General features: G+C 36.1%; 2 protein-coding genes across 4 annotated transcripts; one reads left to right on the top strand and one right to left on the bottom strand.

The window, feature by feature from the left end:
• Positions 1–2,020: 2,020 nt before the first annotated feature.
• On the top strand, positions 2,021–6,678 carry LOC106381537 (U-box domain-containing protein 52-like). 2 transcript variants are annotated; one of them, XM_013821446.3, is made up of 10 exons: positions 2,028–2,606; positions 2,690–2,784; positions 2,858–2,979; positions 3,052–3,263; positions 3,342–3,390; positions 3,820–4,114; positions 4,442–4,543; positions 4,644–5,051; positions 5,520–6,278; positions 6,368–6,678. In XM_013821446.3, exons 1-10 carry the CDS (start codon positions 2,420–2,422, stop codon positions 6,419–6,421), a joined length of 2,283 nt encoding a protein of 760 aa, XP_013676900.2. In that variant the 5' UTR covers positions 2,028–2,419; the 3' UTR covers positions 6,422–6,678. The 2 variants fall into 2 exon arrangements, with proteins under 2 accessions (XP_048629886.1, XP_013676900.2); XM_048773929.1 differs by having other exon boundaries at positions 2,021–2,606; positions 3,052–3,390.
• Positions 6,679–6,869: 191 nt separating this feature from the next.
• Positions 6,870–12,044, bottom strand: LOC106381539 (pyrophosphate-energized membrane proton pump 2). Of its 2 annotated transcripts, none has more exons than XM_048773927.1 (15): positions 11,802–12,044; positions 11,223–11,536; positions 10,879–11,082; positions 10,624–10,775; positions 10,396–10,543; positions 10,181–10,316; positions 9,776–9,948; positions 9,502–9,622; positions 8,836–9,023; positions 8,290–8,727; positions 8,048–8,212; positions 7,812–7,967; positions 7,631–7,742; positions 7,320–7,539; positions 6,870–7,223 (listed from the first exon to the last, which is right to left on the bottom strand). In XM_048773927.1, exons 2-15 carry the CDS (start codon positions 11,319–11,321, stop codon positions 7,124–7,126), a joined length of 2,412 nt encoding a protein of 803 aa, XP_048629884.1. In that variant the 5' UTR covers positions 11,322–11,536; positions 11,802–12,044; the 3' UTR covers positions 6,870–7,123. The 2 variants fall into 2 exon arrangements, with proteins under 2 accessions (XP_048629884.1, XP_048629885.1); XM_048773928.1 differs by having other exon boundaries at positions 11,838–12,006.
• Between the last annotated feature and the right edge of the window lie 377 nt (positions 12,045–12,421).

The following is a 12,421-nucleotide window of genomic DNA, read 5'->3' as shown; positions in this document are numbered from 1 at the left end:
GGGGGTTTAATAAAACTTACTACATTTTGACCCGCGCTTAAGAAGCGCGGATTTGAAATTTTAAAAAATTTTAAATCTAGTATAATTTTTTTGTTTCACATTATAACTATTGATTTTTAATGTTTTTATTATTTTTTATTTTTTATAGTGTGAGATTTGTTTGAAATAGATTTAAAGATGATATGTATGTTTCTAGTAGTAAAGATATTCATTATTAAAAATATATATTTTAATTATTGAACTGTATTAACCAATGTTTTGAAAATCTGATCGGACCGTACGATCGAACCAGTCGGATCATGACTCGCTCTTCTAACTGGTTTCGAGTTGTGCTAAAAACTGAATTTGAGTTAAATCGGATCTAGTTCAATATTAAAACCCAGTTTTCGCAAATTCAAGTTAAAAAATAAAAAAATTTGCAAATTATAATAAGATTTCATCAAAATTTAATATTGTTTTCTACTACATATATAAATAAATTAGTTTTAGTTTTTGAATTTTGAATTTTATTTTTCATATCATTTTTAAAATATAACATTGATATAAACTTATATCAAAATTAATTTATAGTTATACTTTTTTTTTTTTGATTAACCTGGGGGTATCCTAGGCCCATGGAGAGACCGAGACTAATCCCCAAGGATAGACCCTCTCTCCGGGTATTCAAATAGGCCCTAAAGCATGGACCCATATCCGTGTTAGGTGACCAAGATAATTGTGACTTAGTTTCGCTCAGCAGGTGGATCGAACCTGAAACATGTTGGTGTCTCAGCCCCGTCTCTTTACATATATATAGTTACTTAATTTAAAATTAAATTAAAATTAAGCGGTTAAACCGATTAAACTGGTCCGGCCATTGACCAAGGTGCAATGTTGAATCAGTGTCCCGTTCGGTTTTCAAAACATTGTCATTAACACACAAACTATCAATTTTAAAAATGAATTTTCCTCGCATATATTTATATCATAGTTACAACTATCAATTTACATTATTATAAAACCAATTATTTTAGTATTGATATAGTTTTCAATTTCAGATATTAAATTTGTGATAACATTTCATAAAAAGAGTCAAGAAATACATGAATAACATATCACTTAAAAAGTGCAATGAATATTGTTAAATTTTTAATACAAAGGTACGCATCATATGTTCGATAATCTATATGTAGGGTCCAAAAATATGTACATTAATATTAATCCGTTTGTTATGACTATCTCCTTAAGTTATTTTCTGTATTAAGAAAATAATAATAAAATATTTACGTAAAATATCGTTGTTAGTTACAATATCTCTTTTTGTACATTAAGGAAATTATGAGTTGATGTATGAAATATTACTTTGGCTTAAAAATAGGCTGAATTATATGGTGTTAGTCTAACTAATAGGTCCAAACAACCTTGCATAAGTAGATTTTTTAAGAATGCTTCCCTTTTAATAGTATAGATTGTGAAGTTAGTAAACATAAATATGAAAATAGTTAATGAAAAATATTTATTCAGATTGTTTACATGTATTCAAAGAATGATGATCCAAAAAAATCACACCCATGCTAATAAAAATAAATTAAAACTGTAATTTCAAAGTTATAAAAGTATCCAACATTGTAATACCAAATGAATAAAAAAAATATGATAAAAGTATGTAGAAAATAAAACATACACAACAAACAATAAATAAGTGAATATTCAAAAGCTAAAACTATATATATAATTTAGACCGGAAAAGAATGATACAATTAAATTTGTAGAAAAATATTAATAAAAGTAGACATATATAAAGATTTTTAGACCAATTGATTGAAAAAATGAGATCCCAAAATTAACAATACGAAGAGAGGCCTGAGGCAGCTGCCTCTTTTCTTAACACATAGGCACTACTCTGAGTATACAATTTTCTTTTAGGAGTATAGAGATTATAAGATTTAGTTGATAAAAGAAAAGAGATTATAAGATTTCTTTTATGCGATAACATGAAAAGATTAAATACACGTTAATCCAGTTTCATGTTGTAGTAAAAGTACATTATTAAAATATTTAGGATCCAGAAAGTATTTTTGTTTCTACCTACCGTCCAATGCAAGGCAAGTTTCTAGAGGTGATTAAAGAGAGATGTGATCGTTTAAATTTACACCATCTGTTACACTTTTCAATATTAGAAAAAGGTCAAACCAAACAAATGAGTTTGTACTATAATCTATCTGAAATTAGATTATCAGCCAAAAAAAACCCCTTAAATAACAACCGTTAGAAAAGAGGAAATCCTCTAACCCATTACAAAATCAAAACTTTTTAACATTTTTTTTTCATTTTCTGAAATCCAAGTGAAGTTTTTTCTCTCAAAGGATATTTGTTCTTTTCCATCCTTTTGTTTGTTATTATTTCTCAAAAGGATAAGTAAATATATAGAAGAGAAATAATGTGGCTACCAAAAGCAAATAACGGAGGAAAGAAAGAAACAGGAAAAGGTTCAGTAGCAGTTGCAATAGACAAAGACAAAGGAAGCCAACATGCTCTTAAATGGACCATCGAAAATCTTGCTTCTCGTGGCCAAACCATCTCTCTCATTCATGTCCTCTCCAAATCACATTCTTCTTCTTCTTCAGGTTCTAAACACTTCTCACATTCATCATTTATTAGGGTTCTTCTTGACGGAAAGAACCCTAAGTTTTGTTTTTTTATGCTGTAGATATTGCAGAAGCAACACCACAGCAGAAGCAGGAATCAGAGAAGTTAGCTCAAGATCTCTTCGTGTCCTTCCACTGTTACTGTTCCCGTAAAGAGGTGTTGACAATCAAACCCTATGCTTTTAGGGTTTGGATCTTTTAACAATTTTTTTATATATTTCTTGGAGCAGATAAACTGTCAAGACATATTACTTGAAGACATAGATAAAGTGAGAGCCATTACCGAATTTGTTTCATCTTCCGCAATAGAAAACCTAGTCGTTGGAGCTGCATCACGTAATGGCTTCATGAGGTATATATTATAGTCTTTCTTCTTTCATGTTTTGTAACAAAGTCTTGAATATATATAATATTCTCCGAGCAGGCGATTCAAAACGGATTTGCCAACAACTCTATCAAAGCAAGCTCCAGATTTCTGCAATGTTTATGTCATTTCAAAAGGCAAGATTGCTTCAGTAAGAAATGCATCTCGTCCTGCTCCTTATAAAAGTTCAAAGCAGCTCTCTGAGTTTGACAATCAACACCCTACCACTCCTGAGAAAGCACCAAAACACCATGATCATAGCCAGTCTGCAGGTTTGATTACTTCCTTAAAAAAAAAATGTATTCTCAGAATCTGTTCTTATTATGTGTTTCATTGGTTTTTGCAAACAGGTAGTACGCCATCCAGGCCTCGTCGATCAGTTGAATATGATTCTATAAGGTAAGGACATCTGAAGCAATTAAAATGATGTCTTTGGTCAATGTTCTAAAGAAATCGGTTTAGCGTATAGGCCTAAACAACAAATCGGTCATAATCGAAAACAATGTTAAAAAATCTAATTAAAACAGTTTAAATCATTTTAAATCGGTTAATGTAGTTTAAGTTGGTGTAATTTGATTTAAATTTATGTAAAGCAGTTGTGTAAGTCCACAAGTTTTTTTTATTTTGTTTTTGTATATCTATTTGTTATAATTCATCAAAATAATTTTATAAATAAACTTAATAAATTAAAATATATAATATATAATAAATAAACAAATAATTCGTTGAGGTCTAGTCCCAATAATCCACCTAGTCACTAGGCCTATACAAATCATTCTAGTAAACATTGGGTCTAAAATATTTTGAACATCTTATATTTTTTTGTAGATCACCGTTAGTGAGACGACAAGGCAAACAATATGGAGACTTATATGATTCAGATAGCGACCTTTCATTCATCAGTCCATCTTCACATAGAGACTCTCATGACATTTCCTTCATCAGCTCAGGGAGACCAAGCGTTGACCGCTCTTCCTTCACTCACGATTTTCCTGAATCTGGAAGGAGTTCAAGAATGTCAACAAGCTCAGAGTTTAAGTTCAGTGATCCTAGTTTCCCTAATGAATCATCTACATTCTCTGAAGAGAGTGGTGGAACATCTTCATATTCATCTCAAGGCGTGGTTAGTACTAGTAGTTTTACTCAAGATCCTTCACTTTTTTTTTGTTCTCTTAAAATGTTGTGAAGAACGTGAATTATTCACGAAGAAAACAAAGAATACTTAGAGAGGCAAATACCCGTTTTAGGATATATACATTTATCATGTGAATGAATTTATACAACCTCAAAACCTAATTTTCATTTTCCATTTAGGAAAAATCATAATCTACTAAAGATTTGTCCGGCCCAAAGATGTGGCATTTTATTGAGATTTACTTCCAGAATCAACATAAGGATTTCATTTAGAATGTTTGCTTAGATGTGTGTTTGTTTGTTTGTTTTGTTGCAGGATGATATTGAAGCTGAAATGAAGAGGCTGCGTCTAGAGCTCAAACAAACCATGGATATGTATAGTACAGCCTGCAAAGAAGCTTTAAGTGCTAGACAACAGGTAATAAAATACACTAGGCATTGAACTCTACAACTCCTGTTTATTGTAGTGGAAGGAGACTAATACATGTAAACTGAATGTTGTTTTTCTGATATTTTAGGCATCGGCGCTGCAAAAGCTCAGAACTGAAGAGGAAAGAAGGTTAGAAGAAGCAAAGAGTTCAGAGGAAGCAGCAATGTCAATAGTGGAAAAGGAGAGAGCTAAAGCCAAAGCAGCCTTGGAAGCTGCAGAAGCTGCAAAGAGATTAGCAGAAGTGGAAGCTAAGAGAAGAGTAACTGTAGAAATGACGGCTTTGAAAGAATCAGATTCATTCTCTCATGGATTTGTTCGGTATAGGAAATACACTGTTGAAGAAATAGAAGAAGCCACTTCAAATTTTGACGAGTCTAAAAAAGTTGGAGAAGGAGGCTATGGTCCTGTCTTTAGAGGCTATCTTGATCACACAAGTGTTGCTGTTAAAGTTCTACGTCCTGATGCAGCTCAAGGAAGATCACAGTTTCAAAAAGAGGTAATAAAAAAACATTCTTACAAAAGTGTTTTCATCTTTACACAAACATATCGCATGCGGGTTCGGGTAGTTCGAAATTTAGGTAGCTGGTTCGAGCAAAATCTTCTGAACTGAACAGGAAAAAGTTTGATTATGTATTTTGGTAGTTTGGTTTTTAAAATTTTTACCAAAATTAACCAAAGTTTTTTTGTTTGATTATATGTCGTTAAAAATTTGGTTAAATTCGAGTATTTTCGGTTAGGTCGGTTTATTCAGTTCAAAATTTTGGTTAATTCGATTCAAAATTTGGTTAACAATTCTTTTTTGAAAAACCGAACTACTGATTACCGAACCAAACCAAACCGAAAATCAAAGTTTTTTTATAAACCTGCTGAAATGAATCAAACTCACTAACCGAAAATTTTTGGTTCGGCTTCGTTCGGTTCAAAACTGCATGCCTAAACATATGTTTAAATGTTTCTTTTGCAGGTTGAAGTGTTGAGCTGCATAAGGCATCCTAACATGGTGCTTCTTCTTGGAGCTTGTCCAGAATTTGGGATCCTTGTTTATGAATACATGGCAAAAGGAAGCTTAGAAGATAGACTTTTCATGCAAGGCAACACACCGCCAATTTCTTGGCAGCTACGTTTCAGAATCGCTGCTGAGATAGCTACAGGACTACTCTTCCTCCACCAGACCAAACCTGAACCAATTGTCCACAGAGACCTAAAACCAGCAAACGTGCTCCTAGACTACAACTACGTCAGCAAGATCAGTGATGTAGGGCTAGCCAGATTAGTCCCTGCAGTAGCAGAGAACGTTACACAGTACCGAGTCACTTCAGCTGCAGGAACGTTCTGTTACATTGATCCTGAGTATCAACAGACAGGAATGTTAGGCGTGAAATCAGATGTTTATTCACTAGGGATCATGCTGCTGCAGATCTTGACAGGGAAACAGCCAATGGGTTTGACTTATTACGTTGAACAAGCGATAGAAGAAGGGAGACTTAAGGATATGCTTGATCCAGCAGTACCGGATTGGCCTATGGAAGAAGCCATGTCGTTAGCTAAGCTTTCACTTCAATGTGCAGAGTTAAGAAGGAAAGATAGACCTGATCTTGGGAAAGAGATATTGCCTGAGCTTAATAGGTTAAGAGATATTGGTGAAGAGAGTCTAGGGAATGTGATTAATGCAGGAAGCCACGGGAACTCTGCTAACACTAGCCAAGTCTCCATCTCATCATCTGTGAGTTTTGTTCTTTATAGAAAACTGCTCGTAAATGTTTGAACTTTATGTTGTTTTGTAACCTTTTTATATTTGTTTCTTCCTTGCAGAGTGATCCTTTTGTAACGAGTTCAGAATCTCTACCTGAAGAATCTCAATCCTAGTATTGGGATCATCTTGTTTTTTTTTAACGCTAAAGATTTGCAGGAATTAAAACAAAGACACAGCAAGTTTCTTTGATGTTCATCAGAAGCTTGAAGAAGAAGTTAGGGTAGAGCCTAGTGAATCTGTTATTCTGTTATAATATGGATATTGTATTGGCTTTTAATAAGACCCATCACGGGTATAACCCCATTTATCTGTAAGATGGGCCACACTAATGTATTAAAAGAATGACATTATTTAAATGGAAATCGTTATATTTATCAGTAAACAAAAGTATATCTTAATCTTGGGAACTGTTTCTTGCCTGAAATAGAGGAAACTGTAACTCTCAGAAAAAACTGTATGAGAGTTATTGATTTGTTGATTCATTCATTCATTCATTCATTCATTGCTACGGAGCAGACAAATGTCTGTCCGAGTGGGAGTCAAATTAAGAAGAGCAAGAAGTGCTAGAAAGATGAAATCTAGTAGAGTGAGAGTTAACAAAATCTCCAAAAGTCACATTGGGCTGATTAAATGTCTCTAGACTTGCTTAAAAGTATCACTAAACTCAAAAACAGAAACATCTCGTTTATTCAGATGAAATGAACACACCAAAACCATTAATCCATGGGACACACTCATAATCATAACCAACCTCTCCCTACCTCGCTATGTATGTGCAGGAGACGGTCTCTAGGTGGGTAAGTAATGGTCCTCACTCACAGGAAAACCGGTGCCATGACAAGAGTTATAGTCGCAAGCATCTTGATGAGCACATGAATGGACGGTCCAGCCGTGTCCTTGAACGGATCTCCCACACTGCAATTTTCAAATGAATACTAATGAGAAATTTCACTTTTATAAAATACAACTTTGATTGAGATTTTTTTGAAGTAAAAATAAACGAAATCTTACGTATCACCAGTCACCGCTGCTTTGTGAGCTTCACTTCCTTTGCCACCGAGTGCACCTGTCTCTATGTATTTCTTTGCATTGTCCCAAGCACCACCCGCTGTGTTTAAGAATAGTGCCATTAAGATACCACAAACTGTTGCAAACATGAGCATAGACGCTACAACTTTAGCTCCAAGCAGAGGTTGTCCCGTGTAGTATCCCAAGATCCGGAACACCAAACCTGAGAGAGAGAGAGAGAGAGCACAAGAAGTTTTGTTTTGGTCACAATCTTCTTGATTCGGAACAAGAAGAAAAAATCATTATTAACTTACCAACTACAATGGGTGATGCTATAGCCAAAGCTCCTGGTTTTATCATTTCCCTCAAAGCTGCAGATGCTACGATGGCAACACAGCGGCTATAATCTGGCTTCTCCTTGTACTCCTGTTACAGCAAGTTAGTTTTACTAGTCAACTACGACAAGCGAATAAACCTAGAAGAAGATAGGCTCACCATTATGCCAGGCCTCTCGATAAACTGTCTTCTAACTTCGTTAACAACCTCTTGTGCAGTTCGACCAACTGCTGCGCATGCCCAAGCACTAAAGAGGAATATAAGCATGGATCCCAATAGTCCACCTACGAAGACTTCTGGGATAGCAATATCAACCTGTTTTTTTGATCCGAGGATGAGTATGAGAAGCTGTCTGAACATGAAAGATACAACAAAGGTCTTGTAATAACATTTACCTCTTTGAAAGACACACTAGCAAACGCTGAAACCTCGTCCATATACGCACTAAAAAGAAGGAACGACGCAAGTGCAGCAGACCCAATGGCAAAACCTTTTGTTGTTGCTTTTGTTGTGTTCCCAACAGCATCAAGAAGATCAGTGATCTCACGGACACTCTCTGGCTACATTAATTACATCTACATTAGAATATATATATTTAAAACAGAGAAGCCTTTAAAACCAATCATGTGACATTTACCTGCTGGCTCATCTCGACGATTCCACCAGCGTTATCAGCTATGGGGCCAAACATGTCCATAGTAAGAACATAAGCTGCAGTGCTTAGCATTCCCATAGTAGCAACAGCTGTTCCGAATAGCCCTCCAGTGGGGATTCCGTTTTCATCAACTAGTCCCGAGGTATTGCCCAGCCAATAAGCAGATATTATAGCAACACTTATAACCAAGACGGGAAGAGCTGTCGATTCCAGACCCAAGCTGACCCCAGCAATTATATTGGTTCCGTGGCCAGTCGAGCTAGCAAGAGCCAGCGTCCTAACAGGCTCATGCTTATAGTCTGTGTAATATTTGGATATCCAGACAAATGCATAGGCTGTGATGATGCCAACCAACCCACATAGAGCGAAACTGAACCATGCAGATGGAGCTTGTTCGGTGTAAAGCAACCAGCGAGTGGACTATAAAACATATATAATGATGTCAGAAGAAGATTAAAGAAAATCAATGAGAATTCTGAAATCAACAGAAGAAAGAAGACAGTAAATGGTCGGAGTCGACAATATTACCGCGCCAAAAGTCAAAACCGCTAATATAATCGTCAGAGAATATCCTTTCTGAAGTACAGCCATTGGATCCTCTACCGGAGATTTGACGCTAGCATTACGTGTTCCCTTGATTGATAATATACCAATTGATGATATTACCAAGTCAAAAGAATGAACAACTAGAGGAAATAGGATAAAGCCTGATGGATCTGCGTAATACATAGAAATTCTAGTAAGCACAGAGTTGATCATTTAAATTGCAAATCACCACCACGACTAGAAATTGCCAAGTAATGATATTCTATAAGTTGACGTAGTCAAGCGTAACTAACACTACAGATGTCATGAAAAGTAGTCTTCCTTCAATTTTCACATCATGCCTACACAGATTCATATTCTAAACTACAAACTCTATACACATTCTATATGGCTTTTCAAATCCTACGGAGCAATAGTGCACCCTCCAGTCATCGCGGATATAGTGACCAAAACAACCATAAAGCGTAGATGTTTTTGAAAACAAGATGTGCAATCTTATGAGCTAAAATTCTCTACACAATTTCTTAGGATTGCATTACAAATTATAATCCTAGATGTCTTTTTGATCAGCATAAGTCAGGAACTCAAACCATAGATCAGATATATTTTATGTGAGAAGTAACTTTTTACAGAGAGATCCCTACATACCTTCAATTTTGCACTTCTTAGCCATTGTTCCACCTAGTATCATAGCGCTGATAATTTCTGCAGCTATACTTTCGAATAAATCAGCACCTCTGGCAGCACAGTCCCCCACATTGTCTCCAACCTACAAGAAGATGAGAAAAAAAAATACTTTTAAAAGCATAAATGGCGAAAAGATAACCTTTTAAGACTTTGAATTTGGCGGGTACACTAAAGAGTGTACACTGGGCATGCACAGAAAATCGCTAAAGAGCCAAAAAGGACAAAGATGGAATACCAAATCAGCAATAACAGCAGGATTCCGAGGATCATCCTCAGGAATACCCTGCTCAACTTTTCCGACGAGATCTGCCCCAACATCAGCTCCCTTAGTGTATATTCCACCACCCAACTGAGCGAATAAGGCGACAAACGAAGCACCAAAACCATATCCCACGAGAAGAAGAGGCACTGTAAGAGATCGTGAAAAAATACGGCTATCAGCAATGAGAGTCTATGCAGACCGTTTCTGGTTGAGCATAGGATGACTGCTCAACCCAAGTCACAACATGATTACGCAAATACTGCTAAAATGATCCTTTGAAAAGATCAAAATAATCTTTTGAACTCCATATACTAAGGGCATGCAGACAAGACGAAAATGTAATTGATTTTCATAGAAAGCAGAAGAGAGGACACTTACGGTCATTAACACTCATTGAGCCTGGAGAATCATCCACTCCCAACCAAACATAAAACGTAGAGTAAAGGATGGCGATACCAATCACAGCCATACCAACAACAACCAGGGCTGAAAACCCACCAGCACGAACGGCTATCTGCATTATATCTCCTTGTTAGTATTTAGTGATATGTGCACGTCCTACGAAAAATAACTAAACTAAAAAGAAAAAGAACCTGCAATGCTTCTCTCGCAGATCGTCTAGCAGCACTGGAGACACGCACATTAGCACGAACTGACACCCACATTCCAACATATCCAGCAATACCTGAGCATAGCGCCCCCAGCAGAAATGCAGCAACAGTAATATAAGCAGACATCGCCCTACAGCAAACAGCAATATAAGCTAAGTATCATTCATAACAAAAACAAAATCTTGTGTGTGTAATCATATGCATATTCACCTTCCTAAACCAGCAGCCTCTTGCTGGGGAGTCAAGCTACGGAACAGATATATGCAAAGAATCACAAAAGCTAGCAAAATAGCCATCTTGGATATAGTGCTATACTGCGTTCTGAAAAACCCTTCAGCTCCATCACGTATAGCATCTGATATCTAAGAAGTAAGAGAATCACCTCACAAATTATATCTAAAATGGAAACCAAAAAAAAAAACCAAAAATCATGATTAACACCACATAAATAGAGTGAGAGCTTACCTGAACCATCTCTGGAGGTCCTTCATCTTTCGCTAAAACCCATTTGGTTAAATATAGTGACAGAAGGAAGCTGATGATGCATACAGTGAAGACGAACAAGATGATAGGAGAAGTACTAGCTCCCATGAAAAAGATGGCTCCAAAGCAGATTAGCAGAATTACAGAAAGAACACGAACATTCAATCTCCTAAGAATCCGGAATATCTGCCCCCAAAAAAAAAAAACTTTTTACAATTTCAGAGGGAAACAAAAATGCGAACAGAAAAAGGTAATAACATGACAAAAGTGTTAATTTTTATATCAAATCTTAATGAACTGACGCAGCCAAGAAGAAAAGCACTAACCAGTGGACTGTAGGTTTTACTACGCATGTTTGGAAAAGCCCTAGGCCTGTCACTGAAAGACAACAAACTGGCCTGCTCAACATCTTCATCCATCATCATCTTTTGAGCTGAGTTTTCCCTCCGGACTTATGGATACAGGCAATGAAGCTGAGTTTGTGATATACTACTACAAGATTCTCTTCCGAATGTTAACACTACTTCATAAGTTAGCACGAAGCAACCATCCAAGTCTAGCTATATCTTTGATTCCAGCTTCTTCAAACTTTCTCAGTTGGTAATGAGCAAGAGTTGAAGTTTCCACCTAATCAAAGATCCTGACGAAAATAGAAAAGCATTATTAACCCATGAGTTTTCTCTTCACCTACCGAATTACATTTTCAAATTAAATTCAAAATAACGTTCCTCCTATGTACGCAAAACGCAACCAGATAACGCAATTAAAAAAAGACCGCATGAGATCCTAAAAGATCCAAAACGAAAGGGACTATGCATCCGACTTCATCTGCCTAACACTATTATACTTCAATCGCGTTAGATCTAACTTCCGTTACTAAGAGAACCTTTTTACATGATCTACACCTGGAAATTGATTGCGTAAGCGAGAAGATAAATTACACGGCGGCTTTCCCGGGAATGATCAGGAGGAAACCGCCATTGGCGTAAGCTTGTCCTTGCCGAAGAAGCGCTCTCTCCTCCTCTCTCTCTTGTCTCCGAATACTTTCTAGAGAACTTTCGGAATATTTTTATTTTTGGTACTATTTTCGTAAAAAAAAAGTAATTGTTTTTCACTCCTTAGTGAGTTAGTGACACATCCTATCCAATGACACACTGCCACTTATCACTCTTCTCGTTTAAGTAATTATCCATATAGCTCCATACTATTAAAAACTTATCTAAAACACCCTCAATTGCTTAAAAATGTCTGCTTTGTCGAGAAAAAAAATAAATATTTGCTAGTAGGCCGTCTAGGCTAGCCCAAACATATGGGCCTAGCTCATCTTACATTTTCATATGTGGCCCATATAGAGAGAGAACAACTAAGAACCAATACTAACTTGATCATACCAGTGGCTCGATCACGACGGAGCTCTCCTGGCGAACTAATCTCTGCCCGTGTTTGAACTTTGAAGTTATAAGAATTGCTCAGCCAGCCGTTACCATTTCTGAGGATTTCTTAACAGAATTACCTCCTTGGTGTT

Source organism: Brassica napus, unplaced genomic scaffold (genome assembly GCF_020379485.1).
Source record: "Brassica napus cultivar Da-Ae unplaced genomic scaffold, Da-Ae ScsIHWf_2718;HRSCAF=3482, whole genome shotgun sequence".
Lineage (NCBI taxonomy): Eukaryota > Viridiplantae > Streptophyta > Magnoliopsida > Brassicales > Brassicaceae > Brassica > Brassica napus.
The sequence above is the reverse complement of the archived record's forward strand: the minus strand, read 5'-3'. Positions and strand labels throughout refer to the sequence as shown.

Coding starts and splice junctions, on each gene's coding strand:
- LOC106381539 (XM_048773927.1), bottom strand. CDS start 11,321: ATGATGATGGATGAAGATGTTGAGCAGGCCAGTTTGTTGTCTTTCAGT. Junction 10,776..10,878: donor GACCTCCAGAGATGGTTCAG/GTAAGCTCTCAC, acceptor CTTACTTCTTAG/ATATCAGATGCTATACGTGA. Junction 10,544..10,623: donor GAGGCTGCTGGTTTAGGAAG/GTGAATATGCAT, acceptor TGTTTGCTGTAG/GGCGATGTCTGCTTATATTA.
- LOC106381537 (XM_048773929.1), top strand. CDS start 2,420: ATGTGGCTACCAAAAGCAAATAACGGAGGAAAGAAAGAAACAGGAAAA. Junction 2,607..2,689: donor ACATTCTTCTTCTTCTTCAG/GTTCTAAACACT, acceptor TTTATGCTGTAG/ATATTGCAGAAGCAACACCA. Junction 2,785..2,857: donor GTTACTGTTCCCGTAAAGAG/GTGTTGACAATC, acceptor TTCTTGGAGCAG/ATAAACTGTCAAGACATATT.